This window comes from Aythya ferina (genome assembly GCF_964211825.1).
Source record: "Aythya ferina genome assembly, chromosome: 2".
Classification (NCBI taxonomy): domain Eukaryota; kingdom Metazoa; phylum Chordata; class Aves; order Anseriformes; family Anatidae; genus Aythya; species Aythya ferina.
The window spans coordinates 70,911,121-70,935,141 of NC_140297.1; the positions used below are offsets into that span (position 1 = coordinate 70,911,121).

General features: G+C 49.9%; 1 protein-coding gene and 1 long non-coding RNA gene across 2 annotated transcripts in view; both read left to right on the forward strand.

Moving 5' to 3' along the window:
- The window catches only part of LOC311432455 (uncharacterized protein), a gene marked incomplete at its 3' end in the record, with an annotated part of 32,219 nt that extends 8,708 nt beyond the window's left edge, over positions 1-23,511 (forward strand). The window contains exons 3-4 of the mRNA XM_084510905.1: positions 22,795-22,838; positions 23,337-23,511. Of these exons, the coding sequence (XP_084367031.1) occupies positions 22,795-22,838; positions 23,337-23,511 (219 nt within the window). The remainder of the gene's footprint in view (positions 1-22,794; positions 22,839-23,336) is intronic.
- On the forward strand, positions 17,593-19,928 carry LOC311432723. Its single transcript, XR_014690260.1, has 3 exons — positions 17,593-17,718; positions 17,828-17,971; positions 19,070-19,928. It is a non-coding gene; the product is annotated as an uncharacterized lncRNA (long non-coding RNA).
- Positions 23,512-24,021: the final 510 nt, after the last annotated feature.

Here is a 24,021-nt window from a genome sequence, read left to right on the forward strand (position 1 = left end):
TCTGTTCAGTATCCAAAACTTGAATATTCACAGAGGTTTTGTCCTGGAAAGACAGGACCTCAGTGACAACGGAGTAGAAAATAGAGGGCCTCTTTATGCTTAGCTCTATCATACAATATAGCTATTGTTTGTTTGTTTGTTTTTCCACACATCTAGGCTAGGATCCTTGGGCCATATGCAGAGAATGAATTGGGATACAGTGAATTTATTTCTTTAGCATCACAGAATGTGATTCTTCCCATCACATGCCTGTGTACACACAGTGTGTGGAATTTGTCATGCGAAGACTTCTGTTTTCTTCGAAATACCCTTATAAGAGATTTGAAAGGAGTCTCAAAGAATGAAAGACATTGAGGGACTAACTGCAGATCTCTGCATAGAGCACAGGGCCGGCAGCCATGACTCCTGTGTTGTGGTCACTTATTCTTGCTATAGACACTTACTGTGGGAAGCATAGATCATAGTACCTGAATGGTCTCTTCCTAGCTCTGCAATAATTGCTGTGTGATTTTTTATCAGCTCTGCAGACCTGGATCTTCAAAAGTATCTGGATACCTAGTTTGTGTGGTGTGCTTTCTTTCTTTTTTCTTTTTTCTTTTTCCTTTTTTTTTTTTTTTTTTTTTTTTTTTTTTTTCCCATCCACTGATTTATATAGCTTGGGGGATGTGGTCATAGGACCTGATTCTAAAAGCTCTGAGTGCTGTGACTGCAGCAAAGCAGTGTTTCCTGAGCTAGTCATTTAGACTAGTCAGATTAGCAGGCATGAGTTCCTCAAAACCTCTTTGCTGCAGCATTACAAAGCAGTGGATTTTACTTGTCTTGCCTCCGTGGGAAAGGAGCGCACACTCAGGTTTGTGGTGCTGTAGCTAGACTGCTCTTCCATCTGAGATAGTTCATGAAAATCTGGCTCAATTATCACAGCTCTCCACTAGAGACAAAACATCAGAGGTGCTGAGAGCAGCTAGAGGACTAATTACCTGTGGCCAGCCAAGCCCACACTCTCTTTTCAGCTTGTCCCATCTCCTGCGCTCAGATGGGTTGAGGTTTGCTGCAGAAAGCTGTTTTAGAGTGTTTTGAGATCCTGGATTGCTCTGAACCTGAAATACTGCAAGCCCTTGACTGCAGACTTGACCCATCTTTTGCACCACTGAGTTGCAACATGGAAAATACCAGGTAATAGGAGTCCTGATGCAAGTAAATGACTGGCTGTGCTGATTCCTTAACAGAGAAAATCTGTTAAAGCCAAACTTTCTTTTCACTCACCTCTATAGCTCTGCTCATTCAGAGATGTAATTGGGGGCAGAGTTCATGTCAGTGGGGCTTCTGAGAAACAGCTTGGTTAGCTTTTTTAATTTTTATTTATTTTATTTATTTTTTTTTTTTTTACCTGAGGGGGATAAGTGGGAGTTTGCCCGGCTGTGGAAGGGGATGTTGAAGGGGCTGGAGACCTTCTGGCTAGTGGCACGGCTGGTCACATCCTACCTGGGTATTGAAGAGGAAGGTGTGAGACTGCCATTGCAATTGTAAGCACAACCTCTGGCCCTAAATGTGAACGAAAAGCTCTGTGAATGAGAGGGTTTGCAGGAGGGTGTGCACAACAGAGAGGTGTGGTTTTGGGAAGTTGGAGAAGGAGTACACATCTTTTCTCTGTTTCTTTTTGTTTTCCCATCCTCAAACACCATCAGTTTCAAGCATGCCTCTGTAACATCAGGGCTGAAGATTCAGGCTTTGTTTTATTTCTTTTAAGAACAGGGGAAAATAAAGGATCAAACCAGACTCTGCAGTGACTTCTTAAGGCTCTGGTTACATGGTCTGGCTTTCCAAAGCATTGAGCAAAATTGTCTTTGCAGCTCCACAGGAATACGATCAGATGCACCTCCTGTTTCACAGCACTGCAGGCTGAATTAACTGAAAACTTCTGGCCAGTCTGGGTACTTTCAAAGTTTATGCCACTTATTAGGTACCTAAAGATGAAGGTTTTAGAGACACTTTTTTTTTTTTTTTTTTTTTTTTTTTTCCCAGCTGCTAATCTCATGGGGAAATTTGCATTAATTTACATTGAGGGACTTCACATTTTAGTTTAAGTGATGTGAGTGTTTGCATCACACTAGCAAAGCTGAAGTTAAACCAGTGCATCTTTCTCATAAAGATAACATTTATGAGGAAAAAAAAAAAAAAAAAAGATGTAACACATAAATAAAGTCTGTGAACTGGGAGGACAGCATTAAAGGCGAAGTGCAACCTTGCAGCTTCCCATAGCTGTCTTTCACTTCACTTTTCGGGCCAGTCACGAGCGCTGGAGCAGAGGGCAGCCAACTCTCCCCACTTCACATCGTCCTCCATGGGCAGCAGGAGTGCCGGTGGGACTTGGGGCAGCGAGACCGCTGCTTGGTGGGCGAGGTGGACCAAGAGGCATCACAGTCCTCTGCAGCGTGAGGTGTGTCTCCCAGAGGCAGCCCTTTGTCCCTTGGTGGGAGGATGAGGTGAAGCAATAACTCACAGCCCGCTTCCCACACAGTAACCTCCAGGTCTTTACCTCTGTGCAAGGTTTTGCAACCCCTGCAGTGGGCGGAGAGGTGGCTTTTGTGTTCCTGGTTGCTTACCCACTCAGGCCAGCCTGATCCTTCACCAAAGTCCATTGCTCCAAACCATCTGCAACGTATATCTCTGCTGTGAATACAGTGCATGACTCTGACCCCAACATGGGGTTTGTGGACATCCACATCTGTGTGAAAGTGGAGGTTTCCCCACTTCCCACCCCATGCGTCTCATCTCAAGAGCCCTGACCAGAGCTGCTGGAGGGGAAGGGCAGTGCAGGTTGTATTGTGCCTGGATCTGACCCCAAATCATGGGAGGACATGTCAGATCTGCTGTCAGGAGGCAGCAGATTTCTTGGTTAGTTTGTGCTTGCTGACACAAAATGGGGAAAAAAAAATGAATTGGGGAAGGTGGGTTTTGCCTTCTTCATCCTTACATTATGTGCAGGTGTGAAGCTCCAAAGATGTAAAATTTAGCTAAAGCCGTTGACTTCAGCTTTTTTCACACTGGAAACTTGGTCACTTTCCCAGGAGCAGAATTTGGCCAAGAAGCCCAGAACTGACTACAGTCAGCGTTTAGTCAGTAAGGAGGGTTGGGGCCGGGAGGAGCTCCAGGATGGGCCCGGCCTGTGGCCGGCCGTATCTCGCCACTTGAGTGCGAGTGGTGCCCAGCATTTTGGTTGGGCTGAGGACAAGGGCTTCCTATGGAGACCAGATGTGGCCGAGTCCACAGGGCTCGTTACCACCTCTGCTGGTGTGCTGAGGGACAAGAAAGGAGGCTCTCACTGGAGGAGTCCCCAGCATTGCAGCTGCAGAAATCCCAAAGCAAAACAGCAGGAAGCCGGCTGGGTAAACACAGGCGGCGCTTGGAAATAAATGCCCCACAGAGGCACAGACAACCTTTCCAAAATCCATTTAAAACAATTGGCCTCCACCTGGGTTAGGCCGGGGGGTGGCCATCGGGCTGCAGGGGCCTGCTGGCGTCCCACACGAGGCAGTCAGTGTGGACGAACAACACGGGGCCAGCACCAGGCCCTGCTGGAGGCCAAAACCCTCCCATCCCGGGGCCTGGAGCAAAGTTGAGGGCATTAAGCAAGACACAGGGCCTAGCCCAGCAGATGGATGGCTTGTGAAGGTGGTGGGGTGAGGACACGGTGGGGCTGTGAGGCAGAGATGTCCCCTCACACGCATGCAACCCTGCGTGCGTCGGTGCTGCGGCGCTTTAAAAGTGCTAACATGTTTTATGATGCAGTGCGGGTGAAACAAAATAGTGGCTCCTGGCTCCTCGTAACTTGTGTAAACTCCAGATGTGACAATCCTGCTGCTGGCAAAGGGAGCTGTTTATCCCCGTGCTCTCCTCGCATTGAATTAGCTCCCACTATTAAGAGCCTGCTGAAAATGTGCCTGCATGCTACCAAATGGCTGCCTAATTGTGCCTCTGCCCCTTCCCGGAGCCACACATGAGAAGTGCAATCCAAATTCCTGGGCAAACCATGCAGGGCCCTGGAGAGCACTTTTTTGACCCCCCACCCCCTCCCACCCCCCCCTTCAGGAATTGAATGTCATTCCTGAAGGATAATGCAGGATTAGGGCAAGGGGAAAATGAGTGGCTTAAACAGCTCCAAACTGCAGCAGCAAAACGGGTCCTTCTCCCCTCCCCTTGCAGACTTTTTTTTTTTTTTTTTTTTTTTTTTTTTTTTTTTTTTCTTCTTCTTGCAAGGGGAAGGAGGAAAGAGGGCCTCTGGGTTGTGAAATGGGCAGAAGAGGAACAATCGCAGTTCCCTGAAAGCCCCCAACCCCAGCAAGAGTGATGGGGCATGAGCGTAGGAACGGGGCACGGTGATGGGGCACGGTGGCAGCCGCTGTGTGTGGCTCCCCTGCTGCCTCTCCCAGCACACAGGCACTGGTTGTTGGGGATTAGGGGGAACAGATGCACATAAGATGCTTATGGCCTTTTCCAGACACAAGGCCGCTTTCCAATCAGCTCAGAGGAAACAGGGTAATTAGATGGAGTCGCAGGCAGGGAGCAGGGGGGAATTAGCTTGTTACCCAACCAGAGACCGCAAGTCCACCTCCTCCATTCCTCCACCCATTTTTCCCCTCCATTCCTCTGCTCACTCTCTCATTTCAAAGCTTTTTTTTTTTTTTTCTTTCCTTTTCCAGGCGGCAGCTGATGCTGGCTGGCTGCTGCCAAACAGGTCTGGCCTCCGCAGCTGGGACTCTCTCCATACTTAAGCAGGGTGATGAATCAGCCATGTCCTTTAGAAAAGGTGATGTCTCCTGGATGTGCTGCTGGGATGCTCAGTACCCCTCCCCGTGAGCGTGCATATTAAGGCACCTTTGGCTGGAGTGCCCTTCAGGCAAAAATCTGAATTGGGTCAGGCCGGTCCCAAAAAAGCCCCAGGAACTGGGGTTTCTGCCCCTACCCCTGGAGTGTAACCACTATAGACAGAGGCTGCCATTCCTGGGTTGCATCGTGCCTGACAGCTCTGTGATAATGCAGGGGATTTTTCCTTTTTAATTTCTTTAAAATGTTGTTTGAGCATGCTTACACTTCCAGTGCATTGTTATCTTTGGTGAGATTTTGCTGGTTAAAGTTCTCCAAATGTGGAGACATGTCCCGTCACCACTATTCAGAGGGCAGCTGTGACAAGGTAATTGTCCTCATGCCCCACAGGCAATGATCACATTTTGTGATTAAGAAGCTCACTGCTGCATTTGTTACCAGCTCCCCCCACAAACTCCTGCCTTGCTTGTTTAGCTTCTGAGGCCAGCCTATGCTGCTGTTTACTGGGAGAGCAGTGCTCTTCTCCAAGATGTTTTGTTTCAAAACCATCAGAATGTCCCAGGGCTTTTGAAAGGGGCTTTACTGTGTCACGAAAGGCAGTGTTCCCCATGGAAAGATTTTTTCCAAATGACAGGTCAGTTAGGCAGTAAACAGCTGAGAGAGGATCACCATTATAGCTGTAATTGAGCAGAGAAAAGCTGACCCCAGCTCTGAGGCAAAGAAACTGGCCAGTTTCTGAACTTCTCCAAACGAACGTGCTGCTCCTTACTGGTGGTACCCTTGAGCACATCCTGTAGATAATTTTCTGAGATTGACATTAACCTCTTCTCATATGTATGCGGAGATCGAGTGTTGAAATCCACTCGAGAGCTGGATGGAAAATTTCTGACAATGGTTTGCTGTCAGGAAATGCTGGTTCAGCAAGAGGAAAAGATGTCAGCTTCAACAGTAAAAAAAGGATCAGAAAGAAGCAGAAAAAATGATACCATTGAAGATAGCCTCCTGAGGGCTTTTTGAAGCAGTGTGGTTTATTTTTCAGTGCTGTGTTTTTATTGCTCAAGTTGACATGGCCAGAGCAGTGGCTGCATCATTTTTTTTTTTTCCTGTGGCTTTGTTCAGTATGTGGCAGAGAAGAGCTTGTGTACACCCAACACCTCCATACAATATGGGAGACGTTAACAGTGCAAATGGGGGGAAAGAAATTCTCTCCAGTGTCCCATCTTGTGTATGAAAAGCACCACTACAGAGCACAAAACTCCCTCAGAGATGTGCTTGGGCCGCTCGCTCCTGAAGCCATCTTATCCCCATCTCCTGGCTATGTGAGATAGCCAACCACCTAGGAAAGCTGTCAGCACCCTCGTGCCTCAGCACACTGCTTGTTTATGTACCTCCAGTGCCTGAGGTCCAGTAATTCTAAAAATGGCATCTTTCCTGAATGTCCAAGCCCTCGCAGGAGGACAAAAATAAATACCCAGAACAGGAATAAGACATGGGTGAACTGGAAGGATAAACACGTGTTGCATGGCAAGTATGTGCAGCAGTGCTTACTGCTCTGCATTTTTTCTCTGAGATTGCAAAGTAAACAGACAAAAAATATATGTTGAAGTAAAAACCTAAGCTAAACAGTATTCTAGTACAGTTCTGGAAACAGACAACCAAAAAAAATCCTCCCAAAATACACAGCTTCCCTACAGAGGGTGGTTGTTTGGGTCAGGACCGTCCCAGTTAGCATTAAAACCAGACTTAGTGCCTCAAGCGCTTCAGCACAAATATCATAAATAGATTATTACTGTGAGATAGCAATTGAGGTGATCCACCAGCCTAGTCACTCTCCTGGCGCAACACAGGCAGCACATCTCCCTCCAATACGGGGCCAGCTGTGCTGCAAAGCCCCTTGGAGACATGGGATGGTGAGAGGATCGGGGGGTGAAGCCTGCAATTTGCATCAGGACGTGGCCCGTCCCGAACAGGGCCGGGCTCGTGTTTGGCGCTGGGTGGGTGCAGCAGCCTCTGTGCTTGTGCACAGCCACATGCCCACTTGTTCCCCGGAAGGAAACCTTGGACGTTTCTGAGGCTTCCTCTGGTATTTCTCCTGATGGGGAGGTTTCTGTCTCAGTAGCCGTGCTCGTGCTTTATGCTCCTTTTTCAGCGCTGCCCCCTAAGGGACTGGCCTGCAACGTTTTCTGTCTCTCTCTGGAACATCTGAAATGAATACCGCAGCGCTAACACGCGACAGGTAGTTTTGTGGTGACCGTACTGGCAGAACCAATGTGTATTTCAGTGATACTAAGAGTTTTGTAGCTGTTACTCATTACCAGGACAAGGACCGCCTACACATTTCCCTATCAGTTTCTGCAGTAGCAGCACTTGTCTTGAAAACCTGCCCATCTGCCTCCCCCCAGGCACTCGCCTGCTCTGCCCCCTACATGATTTCTCCAGGCCATGCTGCCCATTAAGCATTTCCCCGAGCTACAGGGGACAGACTGAACGTCTGGGAATGTGTGCACACCTCACATGACCTGAAACAGCTCTTTTTTTTTTTCTTTTTTCCTTTTTTTTTCCTCCTGTTGCTAGATCTCTCAGGTACTCCCACTTTGACTCTCCCTTTCTTACTTCTGGGGTGTTTTTAGCCGGCAGTGTGGCCCCGGGGCAACTTGACATCCACGTGTGCAGCACTCAGCACCGAGGCGCAGGCTGACCTGCTTGCAGGCTCCATGCACCGCTGCTCTAATGACGACAATGATTTTTCATGCAAGATACTGGAAGAAGGAAGTAGCTGTTTCCAGTAAGCCACGTATTAAGCAGGAGCTGGATTTCTGGGGCCTTTTGAATGCTTGTGTTCCTCTCGGAGCTGCTCGCCTCTAACCAGGATGCTTTGAGGCTCTGAGCCTTTGTCAGCCCTGACGAGGTCTGGCATTTGTCAGTCACTTGGAAGATGGGAGCTTAAGTGGGAGTTTTTCCCTGTTGCCAAATGCCATCCGTATTTAGGGAGGCTTCTGGTCCTAGCCTCAGAAAAGCTGTCAGTTCTTGCTGCAGGGTTTTCCATCAGGCAGTAGAGGAGAGGCAGGGATGCTCAGGGCTCCCTGGTAGTGCCTGGATTTCACCTCCCGCATGTGATGCAGCTGTTTTGCAGCTTGAGCTTGCAAGTGCTGTTCAAAACTGAAGAGCATGGGAGAAGAGGAAGAAAAGTTTAGTTTCTCCTCTCTGCTCCTCTGCCTGTGCTTGTCATGCTGCTGCTCTCCTCCTCCTGCCCTGCTCCCCAGCTTCTTGGCAGATTCGCTGCCATTGCAAATGTACGTGACTAATCTGTTACTTGAGGAACGGGGAAGGCGTTTTCACAGGCTGGAATGACCCAGCCTGTCAGGAAGCCGATGGGATTCACTGCTGGGAAAAGTTTTTTCAGAGGGCTGGTCCCCTTGTTAAGTGACGGGAGAGAGATACTCATCGGAGGACGAGATGCTGCCGATGTGGCCTCCATTAGAGAGGCGGCCATCCTCCTCCCAGCCCGGGAGGCTGCGGCAAGACGGTACATCCTGCTCCCACCCCGTGCACGTGGCAGGCATGCTCGCTTGAGGAGGGAGCGCAGGGGCAGTCGTTGAAGGTCTGGCCTTGAGATTACGGCAGGTCCTTGCTCGTTCCTCTCGTAATCAGCCCACGGGGAGGCTGGAGGCTGCAGGGACCTGAATTCCCCGAGCTGAGCACAGCTGCAGCCGTCACCTCCATGGCCACGTCTTGCTCTGTTTCAGCCGTGCTTCTTTAAGTGATTCAGGGGCTCGGGGCCAGAGGGCTCTCTGCCTCGCAGAGCTGATCCTGGTGATTTGGGGTGATGTGCCAGGAGGCCTGTGAGGCGAATGTCATTTCATCATTGTTCTCCTGGGAGAGGTAGAGGCATCCAGCATGGGAACAACGGGGGTGGGGGGCAGGGGTTAATCAGGAGAAATGGGATAAATTAAAACAGGGAAACTGTAGGCAAAAAACTGTATTGGGGAAAAACATATGTTTTATAATAAACATTACATGTTTAAATGCTTGCGAGCCAAGAATTATTTGCTGAAAAAAAAAAAAGTAAATTCCAGAGAATGACTAAATCATTGGATCAGCTCCTAACTAGGTACCAAGGAAATGTGCTGGATCAGTCTGTTCACGTGCATTACTAGCCCAGTTCTAGAAAATATACCTCAGGGAGCACTGGCTTTCCTGGCTTTCCACTGATAATAACGCCAAAGTGAAATCTCCTGACGTGAAGGGCTTGTGCATTCACTAACTTACAGTGCCATCTAGCCCCATCTCAGACTTAAGACGTCTACGAGTGGTTGCTAATTTTGTTCCTGTAACTGGGAGGCTGAGTCACTTTAGCTCAAACCCACCTCTTCGGTCATGTGCTTGTGGATGGAAGTGTACCTTGGCGTGTATCTGGCGGATATATTTGTAAAGAGTCACCCATGAGTCGCAAGTGTAAATGCCCGAGTGGAAGCCAGCCCAACCGGACACGTCGTGTGTGTGCTCATGGCTACTGTGTGTGGGGATGGCAGCTCGGTGTTGCTTAAGCCTGCCTGACACTTCCCATATCCCACTGATATGACCTGGCTTTTGATGGCTAAGAAATCTGATGGAGTGCAACTGCTCGGGCTGAAAGCTTGCTGTGATGCCTGCTTGCATCACTCCCATGCATGAGCTATGGACCGACACGTGGCTTTGCCCATCCTGAACAACCAAAAAGGCAAATGTGAAAGCGATAGTGTCGCTGCCGCTCGCATTGCGACATGCAGCGGGGGAGAGGGCGGTAGCTCTGGCCATGCCCCTGCACAGTTTGCCTCCCCCATAGCAGCTGCATCCTCCCCTGAGGGATGGGGCAGGCTGCGAGGTCGGTGAGCGTGGGGTAGGAAGGATGCTGTGGGCTCCTGGCACCAGGGTTCAGCTTGTCTGAGGCCTGGGAGACCCAAAGCTGCTGGGTCGGCTCCTTGGGCATCCTCTTTTTGCCCACGAGGGCCCTGGAGGGCTCCAGGGGTGCTGCCAGGGGCTGTGGGTTTGGTGCAGTGCAGTGGGTTGGAGGCTTATGCAGGCCTGAGCCTTTCTGCCTTGCAAAAGACTGATGTGGGGAAGCTGACAGGACTGCCAAAGGTAGCCAAGTAAACTTCTGCTATAGAGGAAAAAACCTTTAACCTAAGTGTGTGTGGATTGCCAGAGTGTTGTTTTGCACTTTCTCCTGTACGTTTCCTTTCCTCCTTGTGCGCTAGCAGTAACGTCCACGGCCAGACTTGTGCTCACAGCCTGGAATGAAGCCGACTGCAATTACATCCTCGGGGAGTTGCTCAACGGGGGCTTTGTGCATGCGGGACGCAGAGTTTGGTGGAGTCTGTCACTGCTGCACATGTGCTTTTGGACCTCCAAGTGCACTTACCCAGGCTTCAGCTTTGTGTGTGCTTGTGGGAACGGGGAGCAGAAGGCTCGGGAACAGGCTCAGCCTGCTGCACATCTGGAGGCAGTAACTTGAGTCAAAGTATATGCCTCCTGTAATTCAAACTTTTTTTTTTTTTTTTTCTTTTTTTCCCCTGCATTAGCAATTAGTGCATCAGCACTGAAATGCTTCCTTTTAAACGGCACCCGCTCTGTGCCCGCTGTGGGCCCACGCTTTCTGCAAGCGTAGAGGAGTTTGGAGCTGGGTTTTGGGGTCAGACCTCTCTCTCGCTGTACTTCCTTTATCTCCCAAAGCAGCAAACAGCACATGCTGTGGCAATGTAATCATTTAATCCAGGCTGGCAAAACCTGTTCTCCAGATGAACAACCGGCATATCGTTTGCTCTGTAGCTCTGCATATGAATGCATTGTTTGTTGGAGCGGCAAGACGTCGCTGCCAGTTTTCCATCCCGTTTCCAGCAAAGCCCAGCCTCAGCCTGATGGTGAAGCTGCTTCCAGCTCCTTCCCTCTCCTCCTGCACCATGCTCGCTGCAGCCACTGTGGTCTGAGGGCTCTCCCTCCCTGGCTGCTCGCTGCGGATGCGGTGTGTGCAGAGGTAAGGTACCTGCCGGGCGAAATCAGCCCTCAGAGGAGTGCACGAGGCCGGTGGAGATCAGAACAGGAACGTGTTTGCCTGGGGAGGCAGGTGATACCTGAAAGGGTGCAGCCAAAACTAACAAAGGTGTGTTCGGAGAGATAGGGTTTGATCTTTAGCCCCTGATACAAAACTTTGGCTGGGGAGCCTGCTGCGCCAAACCCGTCCATGAGGGTGTAGCGCTGTTGCAGATAGCTGGGGGATGGATGTGACAGCAGTGCTTTGGAGGGGAACAATTGCTGTTGTAACTGCTGTGGGTTCGCAGGGCAGGAGAGTGGTGCTTCTTTTGCTTCAGGCCCCTACCATCCTCATTTCTGAGCGTCAGACAGTGAGGCTCATTGCACACTGCGTGCTCACCCGTGTTTCCTGAGTGCCTACCGCTAAAACACTGTCCTCTCCCAAGTGCCAGCATTTCTCTCTGTGGGCAGCCTTTCCTGCTCTGCTGCGGGAGGCTGCTAGGCCTTGTTTGCAGCTTCTCTGGTTTCAGCTTCCCTCTCCCTTCCAGATTTTGTAATAGGAGTCATCTGGACGGCCAAGGCACAGCTGACCACCTCACCGCCCAGCACAGTGGAGGCACGTCATCCGTGAGGGGACTTTGCAGCCACTGCTCCTGCAAACAGCACCAGAAGATCTCTGTGTGAATATGCAGTGGTTTTGCTGCTGCCTGCTTTCTCTCTGGCTTAAGGAGGAAGCCTGAGCCTTGGGCTGAGGCTCTTTCAGAGCCAGTGTATGCCCCTTGGATTTCTTGTTCCTGCATTGCCTCTGAGGCAGGATGGAGAGCAGAAAGCTGCTTACATTCGGACTGAATTCCAAATTTCTTCAAAACGACTTTTTCAAGAAAGGCACGTTTTCAGGGCCAGCACCGTGCGGCTGGCTCAGCCTCCAGACACACTTTCCAAATCTTGTTGCCCAGAATAGCATGCTCTAAAAACACACTGCAGCCCCCCTGCCGTAGCTGGCCCAGCCTTTCACCGTGCCTGTACAACGAGGCTTTCCTTTCAGCTCAGATGGCGGTGGTCTCATGCAGGTGGCTGCAGAAGACCCCTTCGCAAGGGCAGTTCTCCTTCCAGGCTTGGTTGGCTTGGCCTCATCTGAACCATGTGAGGCAAGGAGCTTTGAGACCCCTTGCTCCAATCTTACAGTACCCCCGTTTGCCTCCTGTTTTGGTCTGTCTCTGATCAATGGTGGTGTAGGTAGCTTTTCATGGGCACATCTTATTGCTCATGGATGATGCCAGACTGACGGATGTGGACATATGAAGTAATCTGGGCAGTGGCTAAACGAGCTCCCCCATGGCTTTCCCAGCGTGGCTGCCACGGAGCAATCCCCCCTGTGGGTTATTTCAGTGCTCTGCCCAGCTTTGACCCATCAGCCAGGACTGAAAAATCTGTTCCCGCTGCCACAACACTTAACACTGCTTTTACTGTTTTCAGACTGTGCTTTGGAAACCCTCTCATCAATTTGAATGGGCTTGGGATCCAGCCTGGTGTTCTTGCACATTGCAGAGTTCAGCTGATTTTTCTTGCTCGTTTTTTTCTTACACACCTTCAGGATCTGCCCCCCTGCTAAGGAGCAGCGTTTGGAGGGTGCAGGTCTGGGCATCGCCGCGTTGCCAGCACTGCGATGGGGGAGGCGAGCGCATGTGCACGGCTCAGGGCAGCGCGTGCTCGGGGGGTGGGAAGTTTGGAGGGATCATTCATATTTTATCTTCATTTTAGCACGGCTCAGATTTGTCAGCAAGACACCACAGTCCTGAAACTTAAAGCCTGAGGCAGAGCTGGGAAGGAAATTGCAGAGCTCCTGGGTCTCTGTCTCGGGCTTTAGCAGTGCCTCCAGTCAAACACTCCCCCTTCCTAAAAGCAGAGAGATGTCAAAGTGCAGTGTTTGCATTTATTACACGAAGTCCACTCAGACCTGTTCAACCTCCTGCCTTCTCATAACATTTTTTTTCTTTTTTTTTTTTTTTTCAAGGGTAACTAATAAGGAAGTGAGCAAATTGTGCTTGAAGTTTTTCTTCTTGCTGCCTCCGTGTCCCACCCCCAGGCTCCCCACAGCAGGTGTTGCAGAGGCGAAAGTCAGCGCCCCTGCGGAGCAAGACGAGAAGCACCCAAAGTCACCTCTTTCCTCCGCGTGCAACCCAGAACCCGGAAACTCCCACATCTCGCCCGGCTTGCAGCCCAGCTGTCTGAAACCACAGGCAGCAGGGGTGGATAGCAGCCGGCTGCTCGTTGCGCTGCAGCCGGGGCGATGGGGGAGATAGTGGGGAGGATCTCTAGGTGCAAGTAGGAGCATGAATCCACTGAAGAAATATTAACCCTAGCTGTGAAAGAAGAGGAATATCAAGCAAGGAAGCGAGCACACACACACACACAAGACTCAGACTGGTGCAGTGCTGGAGGGTTTGGTTGTGTCTGAGTTTTTTCTCAGCATTCAGTCCTCCCAACACGGCTCCACTGCTGGGGTGCTGAGGAGCAACGTGGCGCTGCCAGCTCGAGCCTTGCAGGGCGATAGGTGGGGATTTCCTTGAAGCCCTTGTGTCTCCCTGCCAGAGTGCTGAGATCACCTGGGAATCTTGGCTTTCGATGTAAGAAAAAGAGAAAAAAACTAATTAAAAAAAAAAAAAAAGAGAGAGACTCAAGCACTCACGAGTGTACAGAGAAATTTAAAATGGGAAATGCGTGTGACCTATAGCCAAATAATAACTGAAAGTGTGTTGCAGATAACATCCTGGTCTTCAACTTGAAAGTTAAACAGCAAATGCTTTTGGAACTCTTTAAAACCTTGCTTGACGCTAGCAGTCTTGAGGAATGTGAACTGGTGCATTGGTTAAACTGCTCGGGAGCGGCCTGATGGTGCAGCAGCTGAAGCAGCAGCAATGGCCTTCGAGTTGCCCTTTGGCACTCGAGGCTGCACAGGGCACGCGCTTCAGCTCCCTGCTGCCCAGGCCAGGGGAGGCCAGGCTGCCTTGGCCCGTGTTTGCTCTCAGCTCTGCCCCTGGATGGCAGCATTTCTACTGGTGCAGCAAGGGAAAATTGCTCAGGGGGAAAAAAAAAAAAAAAAAAAAAAAAAGCAGGGGCAGATGAGGCTTTTGGGTACTGCCAGGTTAAGGTGTTGGAAGGCAGAGCGACCTGGCATGCCTGCGTGATGACCAGCAGCGCCACAGCCCACTGCGGCTGGGAGGGGAGGCTTACTCACAGCTGCAGCCCTGCTGCATCTGCAGGGCAAAGAGCAATGAAAATTTTTGCTACTTTGGATGCTAACTCATGGCAGCAGGTGGCTTTAGCTGTGGCAAATGACACAGTTAATGCTTCCTGCTCCTGGCTGCTCCCTTTAGCCAGAGGTTACTGCAGAGCTGGTAGTGGTGGCCAAGCAGAGGGTGTGTTGGTCCCTCATAGATTAACTCTAAGGCCTTACGATGTTTCACCAAGTGGGCTGCTGGTCCAGTCCATGAATATCTCTGTCTTGACTTTTTTATTTTGAATGTTAGACCCTGCCCGCAAAGATGAAGCCTTTTCTGGCCTCAGTTTCCAGTGTTGCTGCTGTTCTTTCTTTCTATCTTCTCTCTTCGTTGCCTTGACCATGGGTAGAGGTGCAGGGGCTGTCAGTACCTGCATGTTCCCATCCTGTGTGTGAGTAGTGCTCTGCACAAAGCGGGCAGTGAGGAGCTGGAGAAGCTGCAGGTAAGCATCCGAGGAGTAATGCTGGCCTTCTCAGTGAGGCAGCGTGTTCTGCATGGCTAGGGCGGCAGAAACAGGGCTCACGAGTGATGGAGCAAAATCAGCGATTACTATTTGGCAGGAGATGCTTAAACTTTGTCAAGCCAGGCAAGTATCTCCATTGTGGTCTCTGACTCACAATTCAAATATGCTGGGAACATTTGAGGGGGCTGGGTCAGTCCTTCAAGCAGTGGGAAAAACAAGGCTTTAATACATCGTCCGCGTAGCTTTGGGTCTGTGCTCCACTGTTCTGCTTTTCTTTGAGGAAAACTGGTGTGGCTGGTGGGGCGGAGAGGGAGGTGTTGTGAAACCACGCGCACACACACACACATGTGCCAGGCCTGATTTCGATCCCTTCTGACAACGTTTCATACTCCTTTGGCTGCAGTGATGGAGCTGCAGTGCTTGTGACCTACCCTCTGAGGTGAGCTGAGGAGCAGCCTGTCTGTGGTCGCCACCACATCCCCACCTCTGCTGCAGCATCCCAGCTGAGCCGTGCCGTGCAGAGGAGCTCGTGGTGGGGCACGGGAGCTGATAAAGCCCTGCGGCCACCCAGGGCATGCACTGATGCTCCCGCTGAAGGTGCTTCCTGCTGATACGGAGGGCAAGGCAGATAAGGACCAGGCATCTTCCCCCGGATCCCATTGCAGGGGTGAGAGTGGTTGCTTCCTGCCAGACCCTGCCCTGGTGGCTCCTTGCTGTGTCCCCTGCTTGGGGATGCTCCCGGTGCCCTGAGTGTCGCCGAGTGAGGGGTGGCCCTGCAGCAGAGCCACCGCTAGCTCCGCCGTGCAGCCGGCCGCTGGGACGCGAGGCTCTGCTCGGCTCGCCTCACAGCCTGGCTTCCTGTGTGTTCTTCCCCGCTATGGTTTTGACCAGAAATTCCATTTTTGACCCGAAAAATCTTCCAGATGAAAATTTAATTAAAAAAGTGATGTATTCCCACAAGAAACTTCAGTGTCAGCAAATAAGCTTTTTTTTTTTTTTTTTTTTTTTTTTTTTTAATGAAAAACCGTTTTATTCGCACACAAAAGTGACATCCAAACTGGCTCCCATTGAGTCCACTGTAGAGCATTATACTCCTAAAAGCCCTAGAGTTTTGTTTAAGAAAAAGTATTCACGATTCACAATTAGCATCCATTAGGCATACAGATCACAAAGAGCTCGTACCACAAGGGAGGTTCTCCTGTACTGGACATGGTCCGTCTGTGAGTCATTAAATCATGAACTGTGATCTGTAAATGTTGCTGGCAGTGGAGAAGTGGGATGAAGGAGAAGTGGGAGCCTTAACCCAGAGAAAAGGAGTTGTTCCTTTTGTGTCACAGATTACCTTGCTGATCACCAGCTTCGGCATCATGCCTTTCCACACAGCAAAGATGACGGTGCTTTCCTCCATCTGATGCGATTTGTACATATTTTCCTGCTGCAGAGGTCTCTGCTGGCAGCTGTTGTTGGTTGCACATTTACTTGGGATCATCACATGCAGAGAAAGGCTGTTGGCTTGGGCAGAGCAGCTGCTCCTGGGCCAGATCAGCCTCCTTGGGATTCAGCGCAACATACAGAAAGCCTGCTGGTGGCAAGGTGCACGTCCACACAGCAGAAAACTTTGTAAGGCCATCGACAAAGGCCAAATAAAATAACCTGTAGGAAGTCAACAGGGGGGAAGAAGCAGAGACAGGGTGTGAGCGTGTGTATTTATGTGAACAAAAGAATGATAAGCTGTAAACTACGAAATATCTGCTCACTCATTAATGCGTCTGCTTCTGACTAATGCTGGGGTGTTCCTGCTGTCCAGCAGCCAAAGTGCAAACAAGGGGACTGCTGTGACTTAGTGCCCAATATTTAAACACACAGGGACAATTCAGGCCACCCACACTCCTATGTAAATACGACTTCTGCAGTCATTTCAGAGCAGACCTGGGGGAAGTCAGGGCAAAACTGGCCCTTATGTGGCCGGTGCAGGCATTGGGGGCCAGGCATTGCCTTCTGCTAGCCCAGGGAGCCCCTGCTTGCTCCTCAGGACTTGCGCGCACCTAGCTGTGGGCAGAGCTGGCTCCTGATGCTAACTGGACTTTTTTTTCTAGCTCAGTAAGTACAATTTTGCATGTAAATGTGAGTGTGGAACAGATCTGGACTCGATTAGCTCCTGAGTCCTTGACAAAAAGCCGTAATTGTTTATCCAGATGATTTTTCTTTGTCTCCCTTTTATTTTCTCGGCACTTTAAAACCTAGGTTTTAATGAGCTCGTAAAATAAATACATGGGTGTCGATTACAGCGGTATACAAGGCGTGAGGGAAAGCCTTCCCTTCTCCTCAGCAGCAGTGAGCACTGCCCTGATGCAGGGTGCAGCTCCTCTCCCAGTGCCTGGGGGCCTGGTGGCAGCAGGGACACGATTTCTGAGACAAGGCTTAGCCTGGGGCTCCCATTACAGATGTAACAGGCCCATGACATGTATTATTTTTCCTGGTAGGCAGTGAAATTGGTGCTGGTGTCACTACCTGGGGCACAGGCTTGCTGGAGGAGGGGCAAGAGAAGGGAATATGAAAAAATGTTGTATTTATCAGGGTAATCTAGTCTGGGAGGACAAGTACTAAAACATTTTAATCACAATCATATGGCTATGTGTCACTGCAGGGCAGAATTCAGGCTGCTTGTATGCCTCAGTTGCACATTGCCACACTTCAACAAGTTTGAATTTACTTTAGGCATAACTTCAACTCTGATTTCCCTGGGTTTGTGATGCCTCATCTGGAAATATGTGCAACCTCTCTATGACGTTCTTTCCTCTTAAATTAGGCTTTCCACTTTAAATCCATTTATTTCTGTTGGCTTGGTCATAGCACAGGCTGTCATTTCCTGCCCTGTGGAGTCTGCAGTTTGGATGGACAGGACAGTGTATCAGAATAAAGGGATACAGCAATAAAAGCAGTGATGGGTAGAAACACCACCGAGCACTTTCAGGGCTGCTGTGCGTACAGCTCAGTTACTTCTTTGATTGTTCACACCTGGCCATTCACTGCATCAATGCATGGCTGCCCTTCATGCACAGGTGCTTTTGTTTGTGGACAAGATGAGAAACTGGAATTTGGTGTCAGGCTGTGGAGGAGATGCTGGGATGCCAGTCCTGAGTAAGGGCAATCTGAGCACAGATTTTTCCCATCAGAGAAACATGTTGTGGTGGGAAGGGCTGGTGACTTAGCAAGCTCTGGGGATATCTTTGACAATTTTTTTTTTCAGGGGAAGGCTCTTCCTTGCTTGGAGGGAAGCAGCATTTTTCCTGGAGCTGCTCTGGATGTGGCTCCTGCCTGCATCCATTGCCTCCTCCCCCAGACCCGAGCTCCTTCCTGCCTGGCTTCTTGCTGCGCAGCATCCAGAGACACGGTGCATATGTTTTCTCTCTTGTGTGTTTTCACCCCCTCTATCCCTCACTTTTCCATCCCATCCACCCATGCTCTACCCCCTGACTAAAGCAAAATTGCCCTTTTTTTTTCTTTTTTTGGCAGCAGGCCTTCCCAGGGGCCCAGGCTAACAGAAGCCTGAGCCCTGACTCTGCGCTGTGGCCAGAGCGGAGCAGCTCCTTGCTGGCAGATACGCTGCCTTAAAGGAGAAGGGATGCTTTCTTTCCCCAACCCTGTTTGCTTCCTGGCTCCCGCTGGGAGGAGACCACTTGTCCTGGACCCAGGGCCACCCGGTCACCTCCCTAAGCTCCTCTCTTCCCTGCAGGCTTGTCCCTAGCAGTAGAGCTGGTCTCTGAGCCAAACCTCCTGTAGTTAATGCAAGCCTGGCTGTTGCCTTCAGCGAGCTTCGGATGAGGCCTTTCCAGGACTTGCAGCTTTCCTCTGGCTCGCTTGTCGGATGCCAAGTGATGAGGCTTCCAGGGCTGCTCCTGAGGGACAGCTCCAGCACATACATCTCGCTGTCAGGAAGCTTTTCCTGCTGCTCCGCCGAATTTTTCCCCTTTTCAAATGTCATCCCAGCACTCCTACTTTGCGTGCACTTTCTGTGTTTCTCGCTGCCTCTGAGCACACTGGTGCCTTTCTCCCTGCTGCCGGGGCCCTTCCGGTGCTTGCTGGCTGCTGCTCGCTTTTCTTGCACTCGCCGTTGCTTAGCCAGGCTGGGCACGCTATCTTACAGCTCATTTCCCTTTATAAATCAAACCTCTCAGCCAGTCTTTTTTTTTTTCTTTTTTTTTTTTTTTTTTTCTTTTTTTTTTTCCTACTCCCTGTGACAACGGAGAGATTTCTGGGGGGCATCTGGCCCATGGTGCAGAGCATTTTTCCCTCCCGCTCAGGTTGATGAGGTTTTTGGGGTAAAGTCCTGCTTGCCCTTTTTCTGATGGGTTTCATGGCTGTGAGGCTGCTGCATTTGGTCTGGGTGGGCAATGGCCTTGCGTCCATGGGGATGGAAGGGAAGGAGAGGCGGCCTCCACCTCAAGCTATATGAAGCAGCTGAATATGCCTCATTTCTGTATAAATCCAGGCTAACCATGCTTCCTCCCGGGGGAAAAACAGCAGCATGATAAGTGGCAGCTCTCTCTTTCTCCTGCATCTTCTCCTTCATCCAACCTCTTTGCTACGGTATCAAGCCAGGCTTTGCTGACTGCCAAGGAGAAGGTGCTATGCAAGAAGCAGAGCAAAAAGCTGAGACCCCTCCCGCTCATCCCCACACACTTTTTGGGGTCCCGCTTCCATGCTGTGAGCAATCCAAGTTTCACCGTGTGAGCGCGACCGTGCAGGTTGCCATGACAGCTCCGAGGAGAAGCTGGGTCAGGCCTGCAGCCACTTGGAGGGGACGTGCCGCAGTGGCATGGTCGTCACCCCCGAGCCCGCAGAGCAGAGGCCTTCCAGTGCTCGCCAGCTAGCTGGCTGCATTCCTTCCTTGTGTCCTGGGAGGAAACAAAGGAGTTGTTAGCCAAGGAGTTAACCGAGTTGTAACTTGGTCACCATTTTCAACTTTGTGTGCCCAAAATTGTTGGTTGTAATCTGCACCACTGCCATGGCAACAGATATATTTATATACCCATATATATATATATATATATATATATTTGAAAGTGCAAGGAGAACAACTTTTCCTGGCCATAAGTAACTTGTCAGAGAAGATGTGGAGTCAGAACAGCCAGGAACAAAGCACTGAGGGGCTGGCGACACAAGGCCAGCTCAGGCCTACAGGCCTAAATGCAGGATCCCTTCTAAGTTAAAGCAGAGAACAGAAGGTGCTTAGGCCAGTGAATTTCCTTTAAAAATAGTGGTCTGCATGGGTTTAAGACCATGATTAGAAGTGTGCCACTGTTTTGATACCAAAGTAGATTTTTCAAAAGAAAAATAGGCTGGAGTGCTCATTGATTATTGGCACACGTGGAGAATGTGGTCACACGCCTTTCAGGTGAGGCTGGCTGAGCAGTGGAACAGCTGTCCTCTTTTCCAGCCATTTACCCTCCTCACCTTCCGTATCTCCTTGTCCAGGGTATAACATTCATCTGTTAATTCCCCTTTTCTCTTCCTCCGTGCCACTTTCTAGATAAATTACAGCAATTTCTAGGATCTAGGCACCCTCCTTGGAAATCAAGAGGTTCTGGTGAGGCACATTGACAGCCCCTGTGGCAGAAAGCAAATCCACTGCTGTTTCTTTCCTTCCGCATCACAGGTAACAGTCTTTACTAAAGGCAATAGCAGACACCAGCGGCCTACTGCCTCGCAGGTCCTGTAGTATTGGCAGCTTCACCACAGGAGAGTTTCAGGCTTAACTCTGTCTCTACTCTTGTGCTGAGTAGGCCCTTGACAGGTACTAGTGTGACCTGTTTAACAGTGTGTCTACATAATATGTGGCTATTACTGTGTCGAAGATGCTATATATCTTTGTAGCTTCTTCTCTCACTCCCTGGGAGATTGTAGACTTGACATATCAATGCATGCACCGAACTGCGTTTGGTATACACACGTGCAGATCCAGTTCCAACCTCTGCTCCATAACATTGGTGTTGATTTTAAGGATTTGCTGCTGCCTCTTTCCTGCTACAGAGGTAAGCAGCAGCAGGCTGTTTGCCCTGCGGCGTGTCACTCTGCGTTGGGTGGCTGGAGGTACGCTGAGCCTGTTGTCACCTGCTAATAGTGAGCCAGCCATTGGAAAGAGACATCTCTCTTTCCGGATTGATAGCAAGCGTTGTGCTGCTGGGACAGCGGTTTATCCAGGATGGGGAAATGATGACCCTTTGCTGAGCTCTACCACTGCATGAGTAGTGGTTATGCATTTGGAAATCAAATTCAGCCTTGGTTAAATCTGCTGGCAGAGGGGGGTGCACTCAGGCTGGAGCAGGCGCGGGGTCTCTCTCCATGGGGACGAATGGAGCACCCTGGAGGCATCAAAACGTGCAAATCCTTCCTGCCAGCATCCTCATGGCCCAGTTTTCCTTTCCGTCTTGGCCATTATCTCTTCTCCAAGTTCATCTGGAAGCATTTCTTTTAAATGTGCCTAGAGTCCCAGAAGGAAGCTTAATCACTTCAGCATCCTCCTCATGCACGGTGTACCTGGGGTGCCGGATGGCTGAATAACCTCTTATGCACTGAGAGCCATTAGCATTTGAATTAGTGACATGAGGATAACAGGCGATTATCCCATTTAACAGCTGTTGAGTGCTGTTAAAGGGACACTGTCAAGAAGTAGGAACAAAAGTGTGGTTGTTTTTCCTTTCCCAGTAAGGGCTTCCCTGACTTGTATGAATACTAACGCCCTCTCAAACGTGGTGAAGCTTCCATGGGGACATTTTATAATCTGAAAACCTTGTCCCTGTGCAGGACTGGGAACCTAAATGCAACCAGAATTTGCCAGCACATGAGAGTGAGAAAGTGGAACTGTCCCCCAGCAGAAAGGGAAATGGTCCCCTGTATTTGTGAGCTAGGCTAAGCCAGGAGTAAAGGGAAGCAGTCACAAGCAAGCTGCAAAAAGAAGTGATCGATTCCAGGGGCAGGAAGAACCAGGCACCAGTGACAGCCCCCGCAGCAATACAAAGGATGAACAAAACTGTCCCTGAGGATTTGGCTACATCTAGAGGAGAAGCACATCTTGAGAGTGTATGATCTATCATATGCTGCCACATAAGAAAACCTTTCTGTATGCAGAGAATTTTTTCTAGAAAGACGAGCAGTAATTATTGCGGTTAACAGCCTAGGTGATACTGCGATACAGATAAGTCTCAGTCATGGTCCTTGACTCCATGTCTCTTGTTTTAAGCAGAAGTCAGGAAAACTGTCCTTGCCATCACAGGGAAGTGTTGTCCACACTCCCACATCAAAGACATTGAAACATAACTCTCCTCGTCTCCCATCCAGTGTCTCAAACATGACTCATTTTGAGGCTCTGCCTTTTATTCTGAGCAGGCTGATGCTGCTGCACTTCTAAAGGAATTAGCCCTCTGCCAGATCCTACTGTGGTGCTCATAGCCAGCTCTTCAGCCTGTACTCCTTCAGGTGCTTTGCCAGTGCCTGACCACCTTTTTGAAAGCTGTCTCAGACTGCAAATGCTGAGATGGTTGTGGAAAATTGGCTTGCACTTCTCAGAAAATTGCATCTCTCAGAAAACAGTAGTAAAAGCCCAGGCTGAAGGTAAAGGGACATACCAACGTGGGCAAAGTGAACAGTCTGTTTTGTTCCTGTGTGATGTCTGAGGAAGAACAGAAGTGCTGTGCTGGATTAAGGCAGCAGCAAGCAGCCTGTTTTGGGCAGTGCTGAGCACCCCAGGGCTTTCAGGCCAAGACAAAAAGCTTCATATCAGACACTTAAGGGTCTGGTTGCCTGGAGGGGGACCTTCTTCCTAACCATTGTGCAGTGTCTGGTGCCATATTATGAAACCTGAGGGCTCATGTCTAACTGGCAAAGATACAACGGTCCATCTGCACGTGATGCCCCATGCTGGGTCCTAAGCCTGTGGCATGAGGTGTATCTTGGGGCAGGTTGTCCGTGCAATCTAAGAAAAACAGTTAAGGCTGGCGAAGTTGTCTCTGGGCCATAAGAAATTGACAAAGAGAAATATTTTACTAGCCTTTTCTGTAGAGCTGTCTGTTTTCACCTCCTCTAGTCTTGAGTGTGTTAAGTCTTCTATAACAAGCCATGGGAGATGGCCTGTGGTGTAAAATCCCATACGTCCTTTCCAACTCTTTCCACACCATTTTTGTCATCTCTCTTTGTAATCTCTTCTTTCTCTTGTAGCTAACATCCTCTGAGGCGGGTGTAGTGGCAACACCTGAGCACAGGTGAGACCGTAGAAACATTATAAATATAAATAAGATTCCTCCTATTAAGTCCTCCCTAATTATTTTTACCCTCTGTGGTGACCACTTACGGCCTAAACAATGGAAGCATTATTTCCCTTACAAAGTAGTGGTAGTAGCAAAGATGGAGGTGCCTGTTTTTAACATTGCTTGTTCCTAAGCAGACCTTTTCCATACCATTCTTACCACTTATCTGACCAATAAATCTGCAAATACATGCAAGTGGTATTTACTGTGTTGTTACATGTACCTAGAGGCAGATGGTGAGCCAGTACCAAAGCTCACATTTTTGTACCTTTATGCAACATCTTGGGAGCTGGATTAAATCTCTACCTTAGTTGGGGCTTCACAGAGGCCTCTGCATACATCCAGGACCTGGACTGAAAGATCCCAGCCTTGCCAAGATTTAAGCCCATCTTAAACCGAACTTGCTACGTGCCTTGAAATCTAAGCCCTCTCCCGCGCTCTCTCTCCTGACAGCACCAAGCATAACTCAGAAGTCACCATGGCTGAGATGTTGTCCCCATTGCCTCCAGCTGCTATCGGTCAGAAGGATCAGGAGGAGGAGCTGGCAAGCTCCCCAGAACTGCTGCCGATCTCAACCATATTATTTCAGGGTATTTTTCTTCATATATTATTAATAAAGGAATGTTGAAAACACTTCCTCCACCTCCCACCCCCTTGTAATCTTTCCAAAGAGCCATGCCGAGGTTTCAAGCTGCTGCTGTGTGCATTGCTGCTGTCTCAGTCACCTGGGTGTCCTCCTTTTTTTCCCTGTTAGGTGGCCTGGTTCGGCTGATATTGCAGCATCCCTTTGTGCTGTGCGGGGGCTGTACGGCATGGGTAGCTGGGGGAGCCGTGGGACCGAGCCCAGGGCAGAGGGGTGAATCTCCCTTTGCACCAACGTGGGAAAAAGAGTGGGAAGCACATCTTGCTGCCCTAGGGCTGGGGCCAAGCCTGGGGAAAGGCTCCCTGTGACCTCAAGGCATGTGAAGGGCTGTGGTTAATCACCGTAAGGAGATCAGGACGGACTGTCCTGTGAGCAGGGCCTGCAGCAGGCTGTGTGGGACTCAGGTGGCCCCAAGAACAGCGGCTGCTGCCCATGCTGCCCTGACTCACCCGCACGCAGAGCAGGGAGGAGAGGACGATGGCAGCAGTTATCTCA